This window comes from Callithrix jacchus, chromosome 8 (genome assembly GCF_049354715.1).
Source record: "Callithrix jacchus isolate 240 chromosome 8, calJac240_pri, whole genome shotgun sequence".
Classification (NCBI taxonomy): domain Eukaryota; kingdom Metazoa; phylum Chordata; class Mammalia; order Primates; family Cebidae; genus Callithrix; species Callithrix jacchus.
The window spans coordinates 66,022,302-66,049,844 of NC_133509.1; the positions used below are offsets into that span (position 1 = coordinate 66,022,302).

Here is a 27,543-nt window from a genome sequence, read left to right on the forward strand (position 1 = left end):
AGTGCAGATGAGCAGAATTAGAAAAGAAAGCCCTCTTACGTGCAAATCCCAGATTGTTTTTACTTTTACAATGTGATGATGGACATGCCTTATTTAAAACGGCTTTTTTTAAATTGTATTTTTTACAAAAAGTTATCTGGCGCCGAGAGTGAGACCCTAAAACAAAGAAGAACACAAATCATGTCCCGAGGACTTCCAAAGCAGAAACCGATAGAAGGTGTTAAACAAGTTATAGTTGTGGCTTCCGGAAAGGGTGGAGTTGGAAAATCCACTACAGCAGGTATTATAGAATATTAATTCTGTTCCTGATTAAGAACTTATGCCAACTGGCAAGTGCACACTATTAAAATTATGGTTTTGTGTTTTAAAAATTTACTTGTGAAGTTCCTAATATGTGGTTCCTTGGTTTCAGGAGTTGGTAGTGGGTTGATGCTTAGATTTTGGAGTTACACAAAACTAGGTACTAGCTGGGCCTCCTACCCCTTAACTCAGGAAAACGTGGTCAGATTGTAAAGCAAATCTTCGGTTCACTTAACTGTAAAAAGGAGATGATAACTTCTTTCATAAGATGGTTATACAAATTGCTCGAGCTAACCACTTAGCCTAGTGTTTACTAGTGTTCAATAATTGGTTACGTTATTATTTTTAAAACATCTGGTAACTTTAATACTATTTAATAAATTATTCCTGTTTTGGGATGTTCTTTTCCAGTTTCTTCAGTTTATAGCTACAAATTTGCAATGAGATTGTTTACATTATTGTGCCTTTTAAAATGTAACCATAATGTAATTTTCAACATTTATAAAGTCAATATAGATCTACTACTTGAGAATGCTTAAAAATATTTAACATTGTTTTAATTATTTAAAATGTGGCCTAATCTTTATATCTTTTATATTATCATACAAGCAGAGAATATTTTTTTGGTGGGTCTTTTTATTGGTTATCGATTTCATTGTCATGGAAATGTTGCTTTCAGAACTCGTAAAAGAAATGCCATCAGAAATGTGAGATAACAACCAAGACCAATAACCAGATATTGCCAAAAATTTTCAAAAGAAAACTTTTATTTCTAAAAAAAAAACCAGTTTAATAATGTAAAAAGGGAACCTTTCTTATTCCAATGGTACTCACCAGGGTTAACTTATATTATTTTTTTTCAGATTTGTTGAGTTATAATTGACAAATTATAATTGTATATATTCGTGATGTAGAACGTGATTTTGATATATGTCTACATTTTGAAATGATTTTCACAATCAAGCTAATTAACCTATTTATCATCATGTTACTTTTTTTTTTTTTTTTTTGAGATGGAGTCTTGCTCTGCCACCAGGCTGGAGGGCAGTGGTGGGATCTTGTCTCACTGCAACTTCCACCTTCCTGGTTCAAGCGATTCTCCTGCCTCAGCCTCCCGAGTAGCTGGGACTACAGGCATGCGCCTCTATGACCAGCTAATTTTGTAGTTTTAGTAGAGATGGGGTTTTACCATGTTTGCCAGGATGGCCTCATTTCTTGTCCTCGTGATCTGCCCGCCTTGGCCCTCCGAAGTGCTGGGATTACAGCCGTCAGCCACCGCGCCCAGACGGAAAATTACTTATTTTTGTTTGTACTTTCTGTGTTCCTCTATGTACTTGTTCTTTACAAGTAAGGGTTATATGTTAACATATTTTTATGCTTAGGTTATTACATTGAAAATATTAAAAGGTAAAATGAATATTAATAGAAGGAAAGTTACTAAATTTATTTATTTTTCTTTCTTACAGTGAATCTTGCACTTGCACTGGCAGCGAATGATTCGGTAGGTGTTTATTAATATAAATATTAATTTATTAAATGTTAAAATGATAAAGAGCATATTGGTGTTTTTCATTTACTCTGTCAGAAGCTATAGTGTAGTTGTAGTGAGTTGCATTTCTTTAAGAAACTCAATGCTGCCCTCACTTCTGGTTACATTTAGTAATAATAATAATGTATTTAAGTGTTAACCATTTATTGCTTGCTATATATCCCATAAAGGCTTTGATATTCTTCTGTGGAGGTTATATCCTAAACCAATTTTGCCTTTATGATTTACAGAAGCATTATTCTGGATTCAGTTTTTAAGTGTTGGGAATTCAGTTTTTTAAAGGGCAAAACTATTCTAAAATTCAAATGGAATATGTGTGTAATGTAAAACTGAAAGTTTATGTATTTCTTTCTGCTCCAGAGAATTAACTTAGGCTATAGTTTTATGTGTATCCCTTCAGCTCTTCCTTTCTCCATATAAAAATCTAAAAAAACATATATTTGTGTATGTGCATACATCTTTCCATGATATGCCTCATTCTTAATGGCTGCTGCATTAATGGTCAATAACACTGCATTTAACTAGTTCCCGTTTGATGAAATATTTAGGTTGGTTCCCATTTTTTCCCTACTCTAAATGATGCTACAGTGGAATTCTTATATAGTATTCTTATACACTAAGTGATGACATTTTTGTAGGATAAATTCCTAGAAATAAAATTACTAGGTCAAAAGATATTCCTATTTTAAATTTTACTCCTAAAAGTTTGCTTGTAAAAAAATTTGTTCCATTCTTTTCCTTGTGAGAAGAAAAAAAAAAATTCAGCTATAGTCTGTGGAAGTATCCATTTTTCAGTTTTATTATTTTTAGATGTTATCTTTTTAGATATTAAAAAAAAATTAACACTGAACTTATTTGTAACTCCATAAATTATCAGCTACTTAATGAAAAGAGACGTATTTCAGAATTGATTTTAATTTCTCCTTCAGACCTATTTTATAGAATACAGGCAAGAATCCATACCTATTTTATATAATACAGGCAATAATCATTTAATATGTTTAACTGTGGCTATACTGCTAACTTATTTTCTACCCTTACTATGTAACTTCAGTTCCTAATAAATAGCACATATGAAAAAATAATGTGTGGTATCTATGTAAAAGTATGATATCAATGTATGGAGTCCAGAATCTGCCATACCCTGGAACTAGACATAGTTCATATATTCTGATTCATATCTTCTGATGCTTGGCTCTATATTTCTGAAAATTGGAAACTAATAAACAAGATTTATAGTAATTTGGTTATGTAAATTTTATTCACTGTAGAAACAGGTTTTTTTCTTAAAAAATCTTTTTCAACTTGCTTCCTTTTACGGGGGACCTACTTTCATCTTTCCTGTCTTGTCCTCTTTCTTGAATTCTTTTTTTGTTTTTCTGAAGGACATCCTTGAGTCCATTTATGCTTTGGTAGGCAGAATAAGGGTCTGCCAAAGATGTCCACATCCTAATTCCCGGAACCTGTAAATATGTTACTTTTCCTGCCAAAAGGAACATTGCTGGTATGACTAACACCAGCAAAATTAAGGATCTTGATACAGGAAGATTATCCTGGATTATCTGGCCAAGTCCAGTTAAAGATCCTTATAAATGAAAGATAGAGGTAGGTCAGAGTCAGAGTGATTTGATATGAGAAGGACTGAATCCTTCTCATATGTTGCTGACCTTGAAGATAGAAGGGGACCACTATTCAAGGAATGTAGTCAGCTTCTAGAAGCTAGAAAAGGCAAGGAAATTGATTTTTCCCTATAGCTTCCAGAAGGTATGTAATTCTGCCAACACCTTAATTTTAGTTCATTGAGATCTATTTGGACTTCTGTGATAATATCTTACAGAAGTAGGAAACTAATACATATAGGAAGTAAATTTGCTTATTTCTTTAATTTCCAAAGAAATTATTTATTTTGTCTTCGTTATTTGATAGTTTAACTAGATTTTAGTTAACTATAGAATTCCAGGTTCAAAATAATTTTCCCTCTGAACTTTGAAAACAACATTCCATTTTCTTCTAGTATGCTAATAAAATGTCTGATGCTAGTCTGATTCATATTCCTTTGTAATAACAAATATTTTTCCTCTCACACTTTTAAGGTTTTCTTTATGTTTTTTTATGTTTAAAAGTGCCACAAGCATGTGTGTAGTTATTGGCTTAACCTCTGTGGGATTTGGCCCTGCAGTATCAAGCCTTGAGTATTTTTCAGCATAGGAAAAATTTCTTCTGCTCATTGATTATGTTTTGTGATGTATTTATTCTGTCTCCAGAAACCTATTAAGTAGATGTTGAACTTTTAGCTTGTTAATTTTTCTCTCATATCTCTATCTCTTTGTCTTTTGTTCTGTGTTTTGAAAGATGTCTTTGACTATTTTTCACACTGCTGTATTGGACTTTAGTTGTTATTAGTTTCTTCTGATTTTGTTTTTCACTTGGAAATTATATTTTTTCCAATTTTCCAGAAATATTTCTTATTTTCCACTTGCTGTTCCAAAAAAAAAAAGGATTATACCATTATCTTGAATCTCTCTGAGGATGCTAATTGGAATTAATAAAAAATGTTTTTCTTAGTGACCTCTCCTTACTTAGCATAGTTCTTATGTGGCTGTCTGACCAGCAGAATCAGCTTGAACCTGGGAACTTGTTAGGCATATAAAATTTTGAGCCTTATACTAGACTTACTGAATCAAAAACCCTGGGATTGGAGATCTGCAATCTGTGTTTTAACCCACCTGCTGGGTGATTTTGATGCATGCCAAAGTTTAAGAACCATGGATCTAGAATTTTTAACTTCTAATCTGCTAATGTCACTCTTTTGTTTTCTAGTGTAGTTATGGTTTTATTTAGTTTTAGACATTTTGTTTCCTTGTCATTTGAATGGAATTTGGAAGAGAAGGGAGATAAACATATATGTTTAGGCAACCTTATTGAGATAAGAGCCAGTAATATGTTTCATTCCTAGTAATTTTAATTATGGCAGTTAGTTACCCTAGAAAAAGGACTCTGTCTTCCTTAAGGAAGAAATAAGGAAAATTCAATGAATGGAAAGGTAGATAAATTTGTAGATGTGGACCTCTTTTAATTTGGATATCATTTCAGCCAAAGCTTTGAGTCTTGTAGACAATGTGAAGAAACTATATAATAAGGGATCAAAGGATGAAAAAAACAGTTAACCCATTTCCTGTTTAGACAAAAAAAGTACAGCTCACTGCCGGCCCTCATTAACTTTACATCAACATGCTCTTTGAGGCTGAACCAAATCTGACTGATTTTCAATGTGAAAATAAAATATAAAAACTCTTCTTGGAGTTATTTCTAAACAGAACTAACATTAGAATTGTCTGAATCATCAGAATCATATATTTCAGAAAAATTGGATTCATCAAATGAATCTTTGGCCAACAACTGTTGGAGGATATTAACATCACCCTTAGGAATACTTCGTTTTCTAGGATTTGACATTTTCAGTGATTGAGAATTACTATATTTTGTTGAAATGCCGCTACTAAAAATAGAATACTATAAATAGAATAATGTCTTTTGTTTCCAAAGTTGATATACTAGAGTGATGTGAAAATAATAATAAAAGCAAGATATTTTGTGATGTGGCAAGACCTAATAAGATAAGGTTGTAGGCCTAGGGGAAACAGGTCCAGGAAGCTATTCATTTTACTTTTCATATTGTGCTTAGTAATAGCCGAAGTAGATTGTTTAAGCCCCAGGGAGATTTGCAAGACAGTCCATTGGGATATGGGCAGAAAATTTTTCTTTTCTATTTGAATTAATTTTTATCTTAATTTTTGTATATAACTTATATATGGTAATTAGTATAGTAGTTCTAATACAATTTATAAACAAATATATTAACATTGAGGATGTATGCCCAAATACCTTTTTAAAAACTGGTTGGAGTGCATGATCAGAAAAGTTTGAATTTCACTGGTCTAGGCTAAAGGAATTTCTGGGTTGGACCATATGCCCAGTTCAAAAGAAGACTACCTTGTGCATTGATGGGTTTTTTTTGTTTGTTTGTTTGAGACAGGATCTCGCTCTGTCACCCGGGCTGGAGTGCAGTGGTGTGATCTCAGCTCACTCCAACCTTCACCTCTGGGTTCAAGTGATTCTCATTTCTCAGCCTCCTGAGCAGCTGGGATTACAGGTTCCCACCACAACATCTGGTAAATTTTGTATTTTTAGTAGATGTGGGGTTTCACCCTGTTGGTCAGGCTGGTCTCTACCTCCTGACCTCAAGTGATCCACTTCAGCCTCCCAAGGTGCTGGGGTTACAGGCGTCAGCCACTGTGCCTGGCCTGCATTAAAGTTTTAAAAGCATTATAGGAATAGGATGTAGATTTTTTTCCTGCCTTTTCCTTTCCTTTTGTATGTTCCTTTGAGGATGTGGATGGTAGCATTACAGCATAAAATTTGGGATCATGTGTACTATGCGTATAAATAATGCAACCAGTGGTGTGCCCGAACCAGTACATACTGGCTTGTGAGAGCTGATTGTTAAATTTTCAGTGAATTTTGCAAACTAACTCATATCATGTTGTTAGCTTGAAAGAGGCCATGATGGGAATAGTTAAACTGTGGAAACTGGCAAACACTGAAAATCATGCCCACTCCCCCACCGATCCTATATATTGACTTATTTTATGATCTTATTTTTTGATTTTTCTTTTTTCGCATTCTTAAAAGCACCCTTATTATGAATCTCATTCTTTTACAGCATAAATTTGATACACAGTGTGGAAGATCACTGAGACTGGGAGAGGGAAACTTAAAGACCATCAGAAACCAGTGATAAGCTCTGTGAGATTCCTAAGTCAGTTCATTTCAGTTCATTTTAGTTCAACAAACATTTACTGAGCACCTCTGACACTCATTGCCAGACACCAGGGGAATATAAAGAAAAATAGACATATACTATGGAAGCTCATAGCCTGCTAAGATTATATTCACAAAAATGTTTAGTATATATTGTATATTTATATAAGTATATATCTGTGTATATGTGTCTATTTTTGTGGCATATAGTTGAAATTGGTTTAATAATAGTTTCTTTTGTGCATGAGAAAGTTTCGTTAAAGCAACATTTAATAAGGTTTTATTAATATTGCTTCATAACAGAGTAGACACCAGTGTACTATTAAAGGTTTTATAATCTGATGAAGACAAAAGGAAGACAAATGTTTTAAAATGATGAGGTATATTCAGTGTCATAGATAGTAGTAAATCTGCCCAAGATGAGTAGATTTTATTCCAGAGTAAAGCAGTACTTTTTTAATAGAGCATTTTCATGAACATAATTACATTTGATTCTCATTGAAACCTGTAATGCAGTCCATCCAGTTTTATTAGTTTTACAGTCTTTATTGATTCTCCCCTAATATCCTTACCACACTTCATCAGCAAGCAAATAATCCCTTTTTCGATCTTTGCAATATTTTCCCAGTATGTATTGTTCTGTTTCCATTATTTCTACTTTAATTAAGGCACATGCCACTTTTTGGTCCTTCATTCATTTATACCTCAAGAAATTTTAGCGTGCCTACTCTGTCCCAAGCACTGTGTTAGTTTTGAAGGTACAAAAATGAATGAGACAGAGTCCTGCCTTTGAGAAACTCATAAACCAGCATCCCACTACAATGGCCTTTTACTGGCCTGTATTTACTTAAATCCTTCTAGTACATAATGCCAGACTTCTCTCACTATTGAAATCACATTATTTCCTTGCTCAGAGTCATAGCTGGATGCTTTTGCTGGTATTCAATATCCTCTGTCATCTGGCTTCAATATACCTTTCTGGGTTTATCTTTAGCTATTCTTCTAAATGACTCCTGTGCGCTAGCTAATCTGGGTTACTTGCTAAAGCCAGTCTAGGCTGGATATACTATTATTGATAGCTTACAGTCATTCTTCTACTTGTCTACTGGAATGTTTGCATTCCCTTTCATCAGCTTTTTGTATCCTATTTTTCAGGCTTCCTTATATGGCTGTGCTGGTTATATCTTGCACAAGGGTACTTGTTGAAGGGATTGAGTGATGACAGAAATGCAGGCTACCCTCCTCTTGATGTACACCTCTTGTTCTCTTGTTTATGATTTGTCAAAAAAAGAAATGTGCACCTGTGGGCTGCTTTGTAATTCACACAAAGGCACTGTATGAGCTAGCTTTGCTCAGAAGGGTAGCTCATTGAAGTGTTCCCTGAATTCCTGCCAAGTGAGGGTCTTTTTTTTTTTTTTTGAGACAAAATCTCACTCTGTCCCCCAGACTGGAGTGCAGTGGTGTGATTTTGGTTTACTGCAACCTCCGCCTCCTGAGTTCAAGTGACTCTCCTGCCTCAGCCTCCCAAGTAGCTGGGATTACAGGCAAGTGCCACCATGCCTGGCTAATTTTTGCATTTTTTATAGAGAGGGGTTTCACCATGTTAGCCAGCCTGGTCCCAAACTCCTGATCTCAGGTAATCTGTCCAGCTTGGCCTCCTGAAGTGCTGAGATTATAGGCATGAGCCACTGCGCCTGGCCTGCTCCTTTCTTCATCTTTTGAAATCCGGTAACACCGTTGACTTGTATTATTATTGCACTCATGCAGCCATTCTGATAATTTTTATAATAGGAAATAACTAATTTTCATTGACCATGCATTATGTATAAAGCACTGTTATACATGTTTTCCATGGACTATTTTAGTCCTCATGACTTAGTTTTTGGTTTATTTACTCTTCATAGCAACCTTATGGGAATAAATACTATTATGATCCCCATTGTAGTTGAGGAAGCAGAAACACCTATAGGTTAAGTAATTTGTCTCAAGTCACCCAGAAAGTAAATGGCAGAGCTAAGGTTCGAATGCCAACCTAGATCCTGTGCTCTTAACATACTTGCTTTATAGCTCCTATTTTAGCTAGGTTCTTATGATTAATAACTAGGTTGTCTTTATTCTTGGCTACCCTCAGCAGCTAGTGCAATGCCTTATAACGTAGGAAATACAGGGTAAATGTTTGCTATATGTATGATTGCACAAGCAGATTTGAAAGTATTAAGTGTAAAGTTTTGTTTTGCTTTGTTTTTGTGAGGAGTGGTGTGGTATGGAGGCATTTGTTGTGACTTAGTGCCCTACACACCGTTCTTTCCTGCTTCTTAAAAGATGATGTACAGTCATGGTTTACTTTATGAATGGGGTACCTTCTGAGAAATGCATCATTAGGTGACTTCATTTTTGTATGAACTGTGTAGAGTGTACTTAAACAAACCTAGATAGTATAGCCTACTGTATACCCAAGCTATGTGGTATAACCTATTTGCCCTAGACTACAAATCTATATAGCATGTTACTATGCTGAACACTGTAGACAGTTGTAACACAATGGTAAGTATGTATCTAAACAAAAGGCACAGTAAAAATACAGTATAAGATAAAAACTGGTACCCCTGCATAGGGCACTTACCATGATTGGAGCTTGCAGGACTGATAGTTGTTTTGGGTGACAGTGAGTGAGTAGTAAATGAATGTGAAGGCCTAGGGCATTATTGTACACTTTTGTATAAGTAGCAGCACAGTAGGTTTGTTTACACCAGCATCACCATAAACAGGTGGCTGTAAATAAATGTGTTGTGCTGTGATGTTATGGGCACATGACATCATTAAGCAATGGGAATCTTTTAGCTCCATTATAATCCTATGTCACTACTGTTGTATATGCAGTCCATTGTTGACTGAAATGTTGTTATGGGGTATATGTTTGTACTCCTTTATTCTACTTGGCCCTCATCTCACTTTATGCTCTACCTAGTGATCTCAGCTTTTCCTACTGCTCTGGTTACTACTCATATGCCTTTACTCCACATGCATCACCAGTCTTCATATCTCTCCCGGGTACCAGTCTGGTCTGTCTGGTTGTCTACTGTAGATGTCTATTTGAATGCTTTATAAGCTTTTCAAACTCAGCATGTGTAAAACCAAACTCTTCTTTCCTGTATTTGTTTTTGTCTCACGGAAGTCTATCTACCTATCTATGGTATTTGGTGGAATATAGCTGAAAGAATCATACAGTTATCTCCCATTCCCAAATCAATCACCTGTTCTGCTGCTTATGCCACTTAAAGCTTTGTAGAGTGTATCCTTTTATTTCATTCCTTGATGCCACTGCTTTATTTGGACCCATACTGTGGATCTTCTGTGATGACTTCTCTCACTATTATTCCAGTGTTAGGTTATTCTTGTTTTCTATTTTCTCTGCTATGATGCCTTGAGGAAAGGATGAACACTTCCTATATTATTTGATAAAATTTGTTTACTGTCTCCTCTGCCAGTGTGTGAACCTTTAGGGGACAATAATTTTGGTTTTATTCCTTTTTTTATCCTCATGACTTGTCTAGTAATGGAACACAGTAGGTTCTTGACAAATGTTGGTAGTGACTGTGGAGCATGTTAAATGAATAGTGGCTGTAAATAAATGAATGGATGAGTAAATAAATAAATAAAATATACAGCAAATTCCAAGAGTTGGATAAGGTGTCTATAGTTGGTTCAAAACATATTATGCTTTTTTTTTCCCTGAGCAAATGAAGTAATTAAAATCTAAGTGGGATAATGTATGTTAAGCACTCAGCACCGTGGCTGACCTATTGTAAGTTTGAAATAAATTTTTAGTATTGCTAGCTAAATAAAAGCTTTTTGTAAGTAATATTTCAGAATCAGTGCACATCTTATTTACTTGATTCTTTTTTTTTTTTTTTGAGACAGGGTCTTACTCTCACCCACACTAGAGTACAAGTGGTACAATCTTGGCTCTGCCTCCTGAGAAGCTGGGATTACAGGTGTGTGCCATCACACCTGGCTGATTTTTTGTATTTTTTTTTAGAGATAGGCTTTTGCAATGTTTGCCAGGCCACTCTTGAACTCCTGGCCTCAAGAAGTGATCTGCCCCAGCCTTGGCCTCCCAAAGTGCTAGGATTACTGCACCTGGCCTACTCGATTATTATTATTATTATTTTTTTGAGAGATGGAGTCTTGCTCTGTGCCCAGGCTGGAGTCCAGTGGCCTGGTCTCACCTCACTGCAACCTCTGCCTCCCAGGTTCATGCGATTTCCCTACCTCAGCCTCTTGAGTAGCTGGGATTACAGCCACATGCCCAGCTAATTTTTGTATTTTGTTTTTTTGAGATACAGTCTCTCTCTGTTGCCCATACTGGAGTACAGTGGCACGATCTTGGTTCACTGTAACCTCTGCCTCCCAGGTTCAAGTGATTCTCCTGCCTCAGCCTCCCAAGAAGCTGGGACTACAGGCGCGTGCCACCATACCCAGCTGATTTTTGTATTTTTACTAGAGACGGAGTTTCACCATCTTGGACAGGCTGGTCCTGACCTCAGGCAATCTGCCCACCTCGGCCTCCCAGAGTGCTAGGATTCCAGGAGTGCATCACTGGGCCAGGCCAGGCCGGCCTACTCGATTGTTTTAGCAAAACTTATTTTACATTTTTACTTATTTGCTATTGCTACAGGAAATCATTAACCAAAATTTTAAGTGGACTTAAAGATGGGGAAAAAAGCAGTCTTATCTTCAAAGACCTGTTTCTTCTATTATTTCCTTTTTATTGATGTTTTTCTCAAAATATTAATTTTTTTCTCATGATCACATAATGTCTTTACACTTATTCTTCCTAGATGTACTGCTTTTTTTCACAGATTATTATGAGTGGTTCTTTAAACACAGTTAAGATTATCTTTAGCCTTTGAACTTCTGTGATCATGTTAGAACAAACTAAGAAATTTTAGTTCAAGATTTAGGTTTTGATTTTTGAAAAGTTCAACAGTCTTAAGTCAGAATATATTTTGTATTACCACTTACAACACTATTTTCTTCATTAATAAATATGTGTATAGTAGGTAATAGTCTAGCCTTTTGGTGTCAGATTTACCTGGGCTTGATTCTGGCTCTGTGTCTTGCAAACTCTCTGACTTTTGCCTGTACCTACCTAATATAGGTTCTTGTGAGTATTAAAGGAAATAATATACGTAAAGCACTTAGCACAATGTCTGGCATATAGTAAATGCTAGTAAGAGTTGTTCTTATTAGCTCACTATTATTAGAATCTGGAATATTAGTTATGTGAATTTCAAGTAAATATGAATGAAAATGTGTTTTTCACAATTACATATGGGAAATCCTGATGTATACTATTTAGTTCAAGTTTATAAGGTTGGGGCTCATCTTTTCTTTAATACATGTGTTTTAAAGGGATTATGCTATATTAAATTAACCTATTCTTAATGTTTTTCTTATAGTTTGGAAGGATATATAACATGTCACATTTCTTACAAAAAACATTTTGTTTCAGTATTGTGGTTAGCCATTTTGGAGGAAAGGTATACTATTTTTGTTTAAAGTGTAGTTATTTTAAAGCTAGAGGAGAAACTAGGGCAAAAGGTCAGATTCAGAAATAATTGCAAAATTATCATTTTTTGCTTTTTGCTTATCAATTAAAAGGTAATTCTTGGTAAGAAATGTGTTTATATTTTCAAGTGCATTTGAATTCACACATTTCGTATTCACTGAGAGAGGGACTCAGAAACTATATTTGAAATTATAAAACACAACTCTTTACTAAAACTAAGAATATTTTCAGGGTAAGAAATGGAAATACTCATTATAATTGATGAATTTTTCTTATGAATATTTGATAATTGTGACATCTACACACAAACTTTTATACATTCATTTACCAAATGTTTGCTAAGGGCCTGTCATCTCTTAGGTGCTCTGATTGGCATGGGGGATACAAAATTGAAACAGCCTGCCCTTATGTTTTTCTTTATTTATTTTTAGAGACAGTTTCTTGCTCTCTTACCTAGGCTAGAATGTAGTGGCGTGATTATAGCTCACTGTAGCATTGAGCTCTTGGGCTCAAGCAGTCCTCCTGCTTCAGCTTCCTAAGTAGCTGGGACTATAGGTATATGCCACCATGCCTGGCTAATTTTTTATTTTTGGCAGAGCCAGGATCTCACTATGTTACCCAGGCTGGTCTGAAACTTCTGGGCTTAAGTCATCTTCCTGCCTCAGCTGGGATTACAGGTGTGTGTCACCAGACCTACCTTTATCTTAATGTATAGCCTAGTGACTATTTGGGAGATTGTTGTTTCTAGTTTGCTCTAGGCTCTCTATAGGACTTGATGATTCCTTAATTATCTCTGATCTACTTCTCATTTACCACAGATGCTCTTCCAAATCTTTCCACTCTCATCAGGTCCTCTATCCAATTCCAGTTTCTTTATTCCTAGTACATGGTCTTGCTTTATATTCATGTGAAAAACGGACTTTTCACTGGTAACTTATTTGGAGGCTTTTTACTCACAAGTTTGGTAGCTGCCCTGAAATGACTTGAAGGCTTAGTTCAGGTAGGATTGTTGATTGCAGTGCTTTTGCATGGCTGTTCCACGTTGCATGACCTTCCTCGTAGCATGGCAGCCTCAGTGTAATTGGACTTATTTGGTGGCTGAGAGCTCTAAAAGCGTCCCAGTGAATAAGGAGGAAGCTGTATGGCCTTTTGTGACCTATCCTTGGTGGTCAGTCTGAATTAGTGGTTGAATTAGTTATGTGCCTTCCTACATTCAAGGGGAGGAGACATAGACCTCTCTTTTGATGGGAGGATTATCAAAAGCCTTGAAACCTTGACATCATCCTTGTCTTTCATCTTTCATCTCACCTACTCTGCTTCTATATATCAGTGACTAAGTGCTGTTTTTTTATTTGAGAGGTATCTCTTTCTCTCCTGAACCTAGCTAAGAATTTTATCATCTTTCACTTGAGAGTTTTCCATAGCCTCTTAATTGGTCTGTTTAATCTCATCCACCTTGAATTAAATAATGGTTCTTCATATTGATTGTAGGACAGTTCTGATGGCCTACAGGTCTCTGCTGAGATTGTTTGGCTTAGTTCTTTTTTTTTGTGGCGGGGGGCGAAGTCTCACTTTGTGGCCTAGGCTGGAGTGCAGTGACCTAATCTTGGCTCACTGCAACTTCCACCTCCCAGTTTCAAGCGGTTCTCCTGTCTCAGCTTCCCAAGTAGCTGGGACTGCAGCTGCCTGCCACCATACCCAGCTAAGTTTTGCTTTTTTTTAGTAGAAACGTGGTTTTGCCATGTTGGCCAGGCTGGTCTCGAACTTCTGACTGCCAGAGATTCACCCACCTCAGCTTCCCAAAGTGCTAGGATTATAGGCATGAGCCACCACACCTGGCTGCTTGGCTTAGTTCTTAAGGATTGGGTTCTACCTAATTTTCTACTCTGTACTTGACTTTATTGGTACTGCTCCTTTTCACTGACCATCTTCCTTGCCTTCTTTGCCCAGCTTCTATTATCCTTCAGGTCTCGGATTGGATGGCACTTAATATGTGGAGCCACCTTAGTGGTTTTAAATGTCATTTCCTTCTCTATTGATTTCCATGTTTATCTTATGCCATTAGTGTGACCATGACTTTCACAAGGTCAGGGACTGCTTCTTACATCATCAGCCACTATTGACTGGCCTGTTGTTATGTACTCAGTAAATGCTAAGTGGTTGAAAACAGATTACACTTTGGTGGAATTCTCCAAGATTTTGAATGCTGTTACTGCATTTTCTAAAATGTCCATAAGTTTGCCAAGGAATCATTTTGACTTGGGAGAATTATGTTTAGAGAAGCTTTTAGATAAGGGAGTTTATATCTTGTGCTTCAGCATTTTTATTTCAGTTAAAACATATACAGCAAAAACCAAAGACTTGTTTGAAATCTTATTCTAATCTGCCAGAAAATTTAGGAAAGTGGGTAAGTATTAGATTTAGAACAAGCTTTGATAAGATTAAAGGCTCTGAGAATTGAAATCAAAACAGTTTTGTCTTTGGTTGTAGCATTTTAAAGCTTTAATTTTGGCTGTGAAATATTTCACATGACAGATTTCGTTCCAGCCTGTTTCTTTCTGGTCAGGAATGTGTGATCGTTCACTTTTGGCAGTTGCACTATGTGAAAGGGCTTGGGTCAGCTCCACTGTGCAGAAATGGGTCAATGAGCGTTCAGATGAAAGGGAAAACACTTTTAAAGAGCCTTTAGATATTGCTGATGTAATAAGACAAAACTCATTATAAGCTTGAAACTCTCACCATGTGCTTGCTTTTTCCTTCATCTCTCAAATGCTTTGCCAAATTAACCACATCAATTAATTTTACAGAAAATGGATTCCTGAAGAACCTTCTTCAGAAAGTCTCTCTTTCTCTTGTCTTCCAAAAGAACATAAGTCTCCTTTGTAGTTCTGTAAAAAATTCTTAAATGGCCGCTTAAAGAGAGCAGGCAGCTTGTTCTACTTCATTGAGTAATAAAGTACAACCGCCTATTTTTCAGTTAAGCTGGGAGGAAGAACTGTATCCTACTGTTGCTTTAAAAGATGAATTTATTACTGTCAGGACAGGTAACATGCTAGGATTTTCTAAGAGCAATAACTGACAAGTTAGATTACTGCTTGTGGCTCTTAAACAATGTAACATTCTTGAATTAAGGGAGGAAAGTACTCAGGTAGTCTTTGAAGGAAGTCTGTATTCCCTGCATGGCTATAGGGTTGCTCTCTGTTTCAATATTATTCTGAGTAGATAAGAAAGCATAAGCCTTCTCCAAACACTGGAACAGCCTTTGCTCTCAACTTTGTGCTGAAATGTTATCTGGACCGTGATGGGGCCCTTTGCCAGTCACCATGGAAACTGATGAAGACTCTTGTTCTGTCCTTTGGGCTATTTGGGGTGGCTTAAATAAAGGACACCAATGTATCTAATCCTATTCTCCACATACGCATTTTCTTTAAAAATGATTAAAAATACAGCTTACTTAAGGAGGAATAGGATATTTGTATCATGTTTCTATTAGGCTATTTAAAACATTGTGTGCAGCTGAAGGGTATCCTGGCCAAGAAACGTTAATGAAAATGATCACTCTGGATAGGCATAATTCTTTTGGGTTCTGATGCTGTCTGTTAGCCCCTGAGCTGATATATGCAACAGAATTACAAATGCTAATTTTCCATTTACCTACTTAGTGATGAAAAGGAACTTGTTATAGAAATTAAGGCATGGGTAGTATTTTATTAGGTCATTGCCAAGTGAAATGTGGTTTAAGTGGTGGTGTCAGACACACAAATTAAAAGCATCTGTGAACAATTAAGGCACTAATTATTCTGATTTTGCAGACATCTAATAGCACATCTTCTAAAATGACCAATCTGTAGCTAAAGTTACGGAAAAGAAATCTCACGGTAATCTTTAGATGTCTATATTTTGGCAGTCCTTCCTATTTTCTTAGTGGGGCACTGGTAAACAGAGGAGGACGATCTGAGCAGAAACTATCAATATCTAGGGTGTTATCTGGTGCTGATAGAAGAATGTTTATTAGTTAATTTTAAAAATTGAGGTGAAATTCATAGTTTTGGGTTGTAGGCCACACTGATTGCATTGTGAAGGATTTGTTCCATTTTCAAAGTCTGACCCTGATTGAAAAGGCAAAATGGGAACTTAAGGTGATTGAGGCTTACCTCTTGGTTGTTTCAAATAATATGCTTTCTTTTAATGCCCAATAAAGGCTATTTATATGAAATGAAAATCAAGGGTATAATACTTAGTGATTCTACAAATAAGGATAATTTTATTAATTAATTCAAGATTTTACTGAGTACTTTACATGTGCTATGCACTCTTTTTAGTCCTAGAGATATAGTGGTAAAATGTGTAAGTTTCTGTCTTTAAGGAGTTTACAGTGTATTGGACGAGACATAATAAACATATCCTTTTAGATAGTAATAATGGTTACAACAAATAATAAAACAGTGTAAGGATGTAGAAAGTGGGTGCTGTGTCTCATGCCTTTAATCCCAGCAACTTGGGAGGCTGAACTGGGAGAATCACTTAAGGCCTGGACTTTGAGACCAGCTTGAGCAGCATAGTGAGATCCCTGTTTCTACAACAACAATTAGATGGGCATGATGGTGTACAGCTGTAGTCCCAGCTACTTAGGAGGCTGAGGCAGATTGCTTGAGCCAAGGGGTTTGAGGCTACAGTGAGCTATGATCACACCACTGTGCTGCAGCCTGGGCAACAGAGTGAGACCCCCATCTCTGAAATATGAAAAGTAAAATAAAATAAAAAGAAAGTGATAGGAAGTGCAAAATAGATAAGGATGTCAGGGAGGAGATCTTTGAAGACATGACATTCAAGCAGACTTGTGAATGAATTGAATAATTGGGTCACAGGAAGAGCAAAAGCCCTAAGGTAAATCAACTTGGATATTTGAAGTGTTTTTATAAGCAGGAGGAAAGCCTCATGAACAGAATAAACAGGAAGAAGGTCCATGTGACTAGAGTGGACTAGAGGAAGGGTAGATAGAGGCATGTTAGACAGAGCAAGCATGGTGGAAATTTGGATTTTTTTTCTCTTTTTTATTTCAGACAGAGTCTTGCTCTGTTGCCCAGGCTGGAGTGCAGTGGCATGATCTTGGCTCACTGCAAGCTTGACCTTCAGGGTCCCGGTTCAAGCAGTTCTCCTGCCTCATTCTCCAGAGTACACGCGACCACACCCAGCTAATTTTTGTATTTTTCTTTTTAGTAGAAACAGGGTTTCACCATGTTGGCCAGAATGGTCTTGAACTCCTGATCTCATGATCCATCCACCTTGGCCTCCCAAAGTGCTGGGATTACTGGCCTGAGCGACTGCACCTGGCTGGAAATTTGGATTTTTTTCTCAGTATAGTGTAGTGGGTTTTTGACCAGGGCAGTGACAATCTAATCTACTCCTTAAAAGGATCTGGCTATAGTATAGAGAATAGAGTGTAGGGGAATAAGACTAGAACAAGATGACTAGCTAGTATCTAATGCCAGAGTGTAAGCTAAAGTTGATAGCTTAGACTATGGTGGTAGAGGTAGTGATAAGTACTTAGGTTCCTAAGATATTTTGAAGATAGAGCCAAGAGGACTTGTTGATGAATTGGATGTGGATGGTGAAGAAAAGAGATTTTCTTTCTTTATTTTTTTTTTGGTATAGTAAAATATGCATAATATAAAACTGACCATTTTAATGATTTTAAAGTGTGCAGTTCAGTGGCCTTAAGTACACTAACATGGTTGTGTAACCATCATCACTATTTACCCTCAGAACTTTTTCATTATTCCAAACTGAAACTCTACTCATTAAATAAGAACTACCCATTTCCCCCTGTTCCTAGCCCCTGGTAACCACTAATGTATTTTCTGTCTCTGTGAATTTGACTGTTCCATCTCGTGTAAGTGGAGTCATATGATATTTGTCCTTTTATGTCTGGCTTATTTCACTTAGCAAATTGTTACCAAGGTTTATCCATGTTGTAGCATATATTCAAATTCCACTTCCTTTTAGGTTCTTTAGTTTTGCTTTTAGCAACTATGTGAATAGTAATGAAATTTCCTAGGATGGAGAAGACTTTTGAAGGCCTGGTTAGGGGTTAAAACGAGTTCTCCTTTACATGTCAAATTTAAAAAGCCTAATAGACACGCAGTTGGATATGTTGAGTAAGTCCAGAGCGTGGAGGAGAGGTTGGGGCTGGAGATTTAAATTTGGGTGTCAGCATCCATATAGGTGGTTTTTAAAGCTATGAAACTAAGTTTACCTCAGAAGTAAGAGTAGACTTGAGAAAGTGGCCTTTTAACTAGTACAATTTAAAGTTGTGATAAAGGAATATATATATTCTAAGATGTACCTAAATTGCTAAATTTGTAGTTTTAAAAATTGTCATTGATTTTAAATGTTTTAATTGGTATTGCACATTAGTTTTAAGCGGTTATTTGCTTGTTAATTTGTTAGTCAATTCCTTTACTTTCTTTGGCTTGAATTAGTGGTAAACCCTGTTTTTTAACAGTTCTCTGAGAAATTTAAAAAATAAATTTGCGTCAAGATGAATTGGGTACTGGCTAGAATAGGTTATTTTCAAAAGTCACACAGAATATGTAGTTTATTATAGTAGAGACAATGTGAAAATTAATAGATATCATAGCTAATAGGATTAATTATATAAAATTAATAGATAATAGGATAAAGGGGGCTTGCTTATGAATGGAGTATTTTAGTGAGCAAACACCAGCTGCGTATGACTTAGGGTGGCACCCATCCAGGGGAAGGATGTTTTGGGGAAAATTTGTGTACCTTTTTTTCTTTAACAGCAGAGAGGCTTTCTAGTTAGACTATTGGTCTCTTTTCTTTTCCAAAGGATTAAATTTCAAAAGAAGGATCAGACCACTCTTTTGGGGTGAGATGGGAGTGGAGGAAATATTTGGAACAAGAGGAATGTTTGCAGCATACTGGAGTAGAACTTTCCCTAGACACTGGGTTCATAGACATCCAATCAAGTCCTTAAGAGGCAAATCTTAGTATTACTTATTTTTTTTTCCTCCATTTAATGAGAGTTACTTAGCTTGATTAGCTCTTAGTTTTGTCTTTACAATGGTCATACCACAGAGGTTGTGAATATCAATTTTAGATTTCCTTGTTATAAGTGATACATGTTTTGAGCATCAAATCTTTGCAAAAGTAGCCTGGTAGTAGAAAGTGTTTTAGTAATAGAGAAAAAAGGATTTGTTTTTATGTTACTAAAGGATGTTACAATTAATCAAATGAAAAAGGAAAATTTGAAGATTTACAGAGTCTACCAAATGTCATTTTTACAGGAGGAAATTAGTCAGGAAAGAATAGACTTGCTTGGAAACATGTCCTATAAATGGAACTTGAGTAGCTAACATCTGCCTCTGACAAAATTTCCTGCAAGGCTGCTATTTTTCCTTGTAGTCCTTGAGTTAGGGCACTGACATTTTCATATTTGCCATGGAAATGATTGTGATAATATAAATGATGTTTTATTTTTATAGATGATTAGATAGGGAAGATGGAAGGCAGCTGTTTAAATACATGACTCATAAATGCTGCAGGAAATATAACATAGGCAGTAGTAAATCAAAGGTGGCAGGGAGGGTATTGCTGAGGCTCATGGAGCAGGGTTGGGGCAGGTAACCTCTCTTGTTTCTCTTGGTAACTGTTGGTTTTAGCTCTTGCAGAGTTGGGTAGGTTAGCCTATTATATCATACAGCATGTGGTTTTATGATTTAGAGAACCCAAGGCATTTCTTTAAAACATGTTTATTAGCTACCTGCTATATATTAGATACTGTGGTAAGAATTTTGGATAGAGGGTAAGATAGTTTGAGTTATTTATTTACATCTGTGATAAGTGCCGTAAAGAAGTCCTGTTGTCAGGAGAGCATGTAACAGGATGCTGATCCTAATCTGAGGGTTGAGTGAAGACTTCCCCCAGGGAGTAATACTAATTATATCTGCTTTCCTACAACCATTATTACTTCCTATCTCTAAGGGCAATCGAAAGCAATTTTAAGCATTCTATAAACCTGGTCAGATTTTCTTAAAAATTGCTTTGCTGTTGCATGGAGAATGGAGGGGATGTTAGAGTGGACACTGGGTATCAGGTTAGGCTATTACAGTAACCTTATCAAGAGAGCATGGTGATATCTCGGACGGGAGTGTTCACGTTGGAGATGGAGAAGGAAGTAGAATTGGTAGGTCTTGGTTATGGATTGGATATGAGGGTGAAGAGGAAGGGCTGAAGGATGACCGCTATTGCAGGTTCTTGACTGTACAATTGAGTTGATGTTAGATACATTTTCCCAGTGCATGTGGAAATAATATGTATATTTTCAAGTTTGGTATACAAAATTCCCCTTGCTTATGAAAATTCACAAATGTGTTAAATTTTTCCAGTCATCTTTTGGTCGAGATGCAAAACCACAATACTTTTCAGCCTGTACTGTTTTACCTACTATTAAGTAACCTATGTGTTTAAGGCTTTTTAAGGCCGGGCGCGGTGGCTCAAGCCTGTAATCCCAGCACTTTGGGAGGCCGAGGCGGGTGGATCACGAGGTCAGGAGATCGAGACCATCTTGGTCAACATGGTGAGACCCCGTCTCTACTAAAAATACAAAAAATTAGCTGGGCATGGTGGCGCGTGCCTGTAATCCCAGCTAATCGGGAGGCTGAGGCAGGAAAATTGCCTGAACCCAGGAGGCGGAGGTTGCGGTGAGCCGAGATTGCGCCATTGCACTCCAGCCTCGGTCACAAGAGCGAAACTCCATCTCAAAACAAAACAAAACAAAACAGCCTTGCTAATTGTCATAACTGACTGAAGTTCCAGTAGTTTTCTTTTTTTTTTTTTTTTCCAGACAGGGTCTTGCTCTGTTGCCCAGGCTGGAGTCACCCAACCTTCCCCTCCCAGGCTGAAGCCATTCTCCTACCTCAGCCACCCAAGGAGCTGGGACTACAGACATGTACCACCACCCCTGGCTAATTCTTAAGTTTTTTTTGTAGAGATGGGGTCTTGCTATATTGCCAAGGCTGGTCTTGAACACTTGGGCTCAAGTGATCCTTCCACCTTTGCCTCCCGAAGTGCTGGGATTACAGACGAGAGCCACTGCATCAGACCCTCAGCAGTTTTTTAAAAACAGTTTTCGAGATGTAGTTCATATACTATGCATTTCATTCATTTGAAGTGTACAATTCAGTGGCTTTTAGTATATTCACAGAGTCTTATATTCATCACCACCAATTTTAGAACATTTTTATTACTCCCAAAAGAAACCCTTTACCCTATACCTTAATCCCCCCATTTACCCAAGCCCTAGGCAACTACTAATCTACTTTCTGTCTCTATTCATTTGCCTATTTTGGATATTTCATATAAAGGGAATTGTTTCAGGCTGGGCTACTATAACAAACTTCGTTAGACCATGTGGCTTAAACAACAACTTATTTCCCAATGCATGTGGAAATAAGTTTAAATACACTGATACTAGTGATAGTTGATGAGCTTTAAAAAAATCACAAAAAAGGGCCGGGCGCTGTGGCTCAAGCCTGTCATCCCAGCACTTTGGGAGGCCGAGGCGGGTGGATCACGAGGTCAAGAGATCGAGACCATTCTGGTCAACATGGTGAAACCCCATCTCTACTAAAAATACAAAAAAAATTATCTGGGCATGGTGGCGCGTGCCTGTAATCCCAGCTACTCAGGAGGCTGAGGCAGGAGAATTGCCTGAACCCAGGAGGTGGAGGTTGCAGTGAGCAGAGATCATGCCATTGCACTCCAGCCTGGGTAAAAAGAGCTCCGTCTCAAAAAAAAAAAAAAAAAAAAAAAATCACAAAAAAAATCTCAGAATGTTTTAAGAAAGATTATGAGTTTGTGTTGGGCCAGATTCAAAGTTGTTTTGGCCACATGCAGCTCTCAGGTTGTGGGATGGACAAACTTGTTATAGTGTATTTAGTACTGTATTTTGTTTTATTGCTGAATAATATTCCATTGTATGTATAGACTATATTCTGTTTATTGATTTAATCAGTTGAAAGACATTGGAGTTGTTTCTACTTTTTGGCTGTCATGACTCATGCTGCTATGAACATTTGTGTGCAAATGTTCATGTGTACATATGTTTCAGCTCTCTTGGTTATATACCTAGCAATGGAATTGGTGAATCATATGGTAACTCTGTGCCTGTTTGATGAACTGCCAGACTGTTGTTCAAAGTGGCTGCACTGTTTCACATTCCCACTAGCAGTATATGAGGATTCCACTTTCTCTACATCTTCACCAATACTTATTTTCTGTCTTTTTGATTATAGTTATTCTCATGGTTATGAAGGGGTATCTTGTGGTTGAATTTGCATTTCCTTACTGTGTTTCCGTTGGACTAAAATGTTAATGACATTGAAGCTGAGAAGTTTACTGGCTGACATAGAATTTAAAAAGTCATTTTAATTCTTAGAGAGCACAGATGAATTGGCATATACAAGTAAGTACTTTCAGCATTTTGTAATGATTAACATTATCTTTATGATTCTCATTTAGCAAGTAACAATTAAAATATATTTTGTATCTTAAGTTGTATAAGATTTGAAGTACCTGAAAAATAATTTTCCTTAAACCCCCAAACACTTTAGTTTCAGGTTTTTTCCCCTTTAAGGTGCAATGGTTATTTGGCCCCTAAACTAAGTTGGGAATATCTAAGTGATTATGGACAAATTCAGTTGAACCAATCAAGAACCATCTATACCAGACACTATGTTCATCCATGGTGCTACCCTCACAAAGCCTCCAGCCTTGTGAGGAAGATATATTAATATATATTTATTTACATAGAAGGAAAATGTGGCAAGTGTAGCAGTTTGTGGGTATAAATAATATGTTAATAACAGAACAGACAAATTAATTCTAGTCCTTCAAAGGTAATAATTTGAAGGTGAGGTGTAGTTTTGGCAGGTAGAAAAATAGCAGAAGATAATTCTAGGTTGAAAGGACTATGTAAGCAAAATCATAGCAAGAAATTACAAGATATTTGGAATGAGAAGTACAGAAAGTAGCTCAATTAGAAAGTAGTGCTGAGGAATGGCATTTCTGCCTTTCTCTTGGCTTAATTCTTATGGTCACAAGATGGCTGCCCCACTGAATTGTAAAGAGGAAGAAAAAGAGCGTGTTCCCTGATTTTTTATTTACAAGGGAAGAAAACTCTCACCAGACATTTTCTAGATTCACTGATCAGGATTGGATTTCATGAACATCTTTTAGCTGCAAGGAAGACTGGGAATGTGGAGAATCTAACACTTTCTACCTTTCCAGTGGAAAGTGAGTTCTGCCTATGAAAAGGAGGGGTGGGATTAGGATTTCCTGTTGGATAGCAAACAACAGTGTCTACATATGATAATTCCCTCTAGTTGTAAAAAAGCAAAGGAGGAGATAGATTTAAGAGAGAGATTAGAAGGGAGGAAAGCATTGAAGATGAATCCTAGTTGGGTAGTGAATGAAAATTCATGGTGACATTTTCCAATCTAAAATTGAATTGGGTCCTTACTGTATTAATGTCACTTACCTGCCTGAATCTAACACTCAGTGTTTGGGACTCTGTAATCCCACTTTCTTTTTTTTTTTTGGGATGGAGTTTCACTGTTGTTACCCAGACTGGAGTGCAATGGCACAATTACGGCTCACCGCAACCTCCGCCTTCTGGGTTCAAGCAATTCTCCCGCCTCACCCTCCTGAGTAGCTGGGATTACAGGCACGCGCCACCATGCCCAGCTAATTTTTGTATTTTTAGTAGAGACGGGGTTTCTCCTCGTTGACCAGGATGGTCTCGATCTCTTGACCTCATGATCCACCTGCCTTGGCCTCCCAAAGTGCTGGGATGTAATCTCACTTTCTAATCATGAAACCTAACGGAAAATAGAGGAGGCAGCTGGAAGTAGTACAGTGGCTTTTAAATGCTATTAGTACTGGTGCCAACTTCCTGTTCCAGAATCACCTGGGAGCTTGTTAAATAAATCAGAATCTCTGGGAATTGGTATTTTTAGGTCTGAGATTTGACCATAAATCTTGTTAACAAGCTCCCTAGGTGATTTTTATACACAGCTAGATTTGGGTACTTTTGGTAGAAAAAGTATGGGCTATGGATTCAGGCAAATCTGAATTTGATCCCAACTCTTCACTTGTTAACTGTGTGAACTTAGGCTAGGCACTTGATCTGTCAGAGCTCAGGCCCCTCATCTGCTAAATGTGTAGTAATAATAATAACAATAATGGTTACTTTACAGAGCTTTTGTGAAATGTAATGCCACTAGTATAATGCCTGGCATGTAGTAAGGATTCATGAACTCTGGCTATTATGTATTACCTTATAGTAAGTACGTGCATTTGATTTAGCATAGAAACACAAATTTCTGTACAAATACAACAAAAAGGAAAGAAGCCGAATATAATTCTGTACAACTACAACAAAAAGAAAAACAGAATTAACCAATTGCTTCTATTGTTTCTTAGTATCCGTTATTTTCTAGGCTACAGCATATGAGTCTTTATTTTCTTAACTGCATTTTTGACTATGTACTCTATTATCTACATAACTTAAAAATTGACTAATATACCCAAGACTCTGACTTTAATTTTTATAAAATATACTACTTAATATTTACTAGAGGCTATTTTTCTCAGTGATCTCATGTAAAACCTTAAAGTAGACATGGTTCCTGCTCTTAAAAAACAGACAATATCAATTCAGATACAAATAATAAGTGCACATTAAGGATCATTGTGATATTTTTAAAGTTTATATGGTTGCCTGGGTTAATAATTAGAATGTTATTTTGGATGGTTGTTTTGGGTGATAAATACCCACTGAGAGTAAATGCTTATTTTTCCTGCTTTCGTGCATAGAGAGGTCTTGGTGGAAAAGAGAAAGATGCTAACATTGAGTACATACTTTCTGCTAGGAATTTGAATTAATTTGTCATATTGGGAAGAGGCAGCATGTTGTAGTGTTACCTGCAGATTCTGAAGCCCTGTTGCTTGGGTTCTCAACTTATTTTCTGCACTTGAACTGTCTGACCTTGGGCAAGTTACTAACCTTTGTGTGCCTTGGTTTCTTCATTGAGGGTTATTTTATACCTACTTTATAGGGTTGTCATTAGGATTACATAAGTTAAAAAATATATATGTTTAGGAAGTACCTGGCACATAGATAGTACATATATACTGTGTGTACATAGTACTGTTAACTATTCTTTAAGTTTCACAAATTCACAGCGCTCTAAAATCTTCACAAATATCCTGTAAATTAGATTTTTTTTTTTGGTCTTAAATGTCTTCATTGTATTTTAAAAAGTAGATCTTCTTAATCTTTACAGGTAAGAAAATTGAGTCTTAATGAGGTTAATAACTTACCCATAATCAGCCATCTATTAAGTGATACAAATACTAGTTTGCTTTTTCCTGCATCCTATTATGTCTTTAATATGTTAGTTATTTAAAAAGAAAAAAATAGTAATCACCTATGTGATGCATATGGGACTAAAGAACATTTTAATTTGTTAAAAAAATTGTTACTACTTGGCAGTGGAATTAATAGATTAACTCTTTTTGAACTTTGAGTGAGGTGTTAATATTTTTAAAAAGATCTGTTATTGACCCTTAATTTAAAATATTGCATCAAGGTATAACTAACAGATTTAAAAAGTGTGATATTGTAGTAACAATTTAATTGAAATTAATTCCATATATATTACTTACCTGAACTTAGGTACTAATATATTTATAGCATCAGTTTGTGGGTAATAATCATTATGGTGCCTTGATAATTTTTCATAGCTTTTGAACTTTATTTTTAATTTGATAGAATTGTATAATGTCTATATGTGAATATAGTACAGTTGTTTATATCATTCATGTTTTAGATGACATCTGTGATTGAGTAGGTTATCTAAATCCTTATGTTTCATATATTTTATATAAAATATAAGCAGTTATGCTAATGGAAAACCTGAAATATATATTAATAGTATTAATTGATTTGAAACCTGTATGTCTATCTCTGTGGTGTCTTTTATAAGAATAATTCAATGCACAGAATAAGAAACTTAACATCACATATGAAAATGAAAGATAAAGTATTTTTTAAAAAATTAAATGTATAGTAGAGGGGTGAGAGTGTGTTAGAGTAGATCCTAAGCCAATCTTTTATTAGGTATTTTTTCTTACACATTTGCTCTTCCTCCTCTTCCACAAGCACACACATACCACATTCACTCAACACAATTAAATAAAATACTGTGTTAACATGATCTTCAGATAGGTAAAAATCTCCAAACTGCTGCCCCTTCCAAACCCTGCCATATTTTCTGTATGGTTTTAGGCAGACAGCATCGTGTACAACATGCTTTGAAATTTCCCATTAGAAGCAGTAGCAGTATTGTTAGGATAGCTCTAAAGAAGCTATTGGTTGGATATTTCCTCCTCAGTACTCTTTTGCCTACCTTTTAAAAATTTCTTTCAGAATTACTGACAGCAAGCCGTCAGAAATTCATTCTCCCTACTTTGTTCAAGGAAGTTGCTGAATTTGCTTATGAGTTAAAATGACAAGCCTTACCCTCATTTTGTATTTAGTGTATTCTGCCTTAGTTTCCCTTTATGTGTAACATGCAGGTAGTAAAACTACTGCACATCCTTTGAATTTCATTATCCGATTTTGTCTAATAAGAATTTATCCAAATCTTTCTCACAGAATCATCCTTTTTCTTTTCTTTTTTTGAAACGGAGTCTCACTCAGTGGCATGATCTCAGCTCACTGAAACCTCCACCTCCTAGATTCAGGCGGAACAATTCTTTTTTAAAAAATTATTTACCTGCTTTCTAACTTGGCTTTCACAAGTTCATTTTTCTTCTTTCATTTTTTTTTCCATCAGGAAATTATTTTTCCCCGTCCCATTTCCTTGAGGAACAGAGGGCCTTTAATTCTCAGCATAGCAATGTTTAAAGGGTCATTGAGGGGAAGAGTGCAGAGCATATGGAACTGTGGGTTTCAAAACCAGCTGCTGGGCTGCTCTGATTTTGAGTCTGGAGGGTGGATCAAGTGCTCTGTTCATATCTGATCTTATAATTGCTTTGCTTTAGAAGAGCTGCTATCAGAATTATAAATGCTGTCCCCTGCATTGCAGTTTAGTTAAGGACATTCTTAAGGAATTGATGTTGGTTTTCCAGCATCTTTGCTGCAGTACTTTATTTGTTTGGGGAAAGGTTCTAGTTTAGTTAGGTTTCTAGGTCCCCAGGCTTCCTTGCAACA

General features: G+C 36.3%; 1 protein-coding gene across 9 annotated transcripts in view; it reads left to right on the forward strand.

Annotated features, from left to right (window-relative positions):
• The window catches only part of NUBPL (NUBP iron-sulfur cluster assembly factor, mitochondrial), a 400,940-nt gene that overhangs the window by 563 nt on the left and 372,834 nt on the right, over nucleotides 1-27,543 (forward strand). For 8 of the 9 annotated variants that reach the window (XM_078334742.1, XM_078334745.1, XM_078334741.1 and 5 more), the window contains exons 2-3: nucleotides 133-280; nucleotides 1,767-1,801. In XM_078334742.1, coding sequence (XP_078190868.1) covers nucleotides 133-280; nucleotides 1,767-1,801 — 183 coding nt within the window. Of the gene's footprint in view, nucleotides 1-132; nucleotides 281-1,766; nucleotides 1,802-5,885; nucleotides 6,022-27,543 lie in introns of all 9 variants that reach the window. The other variant, XM_078334749.1, reaches the window with a different exon arrangement.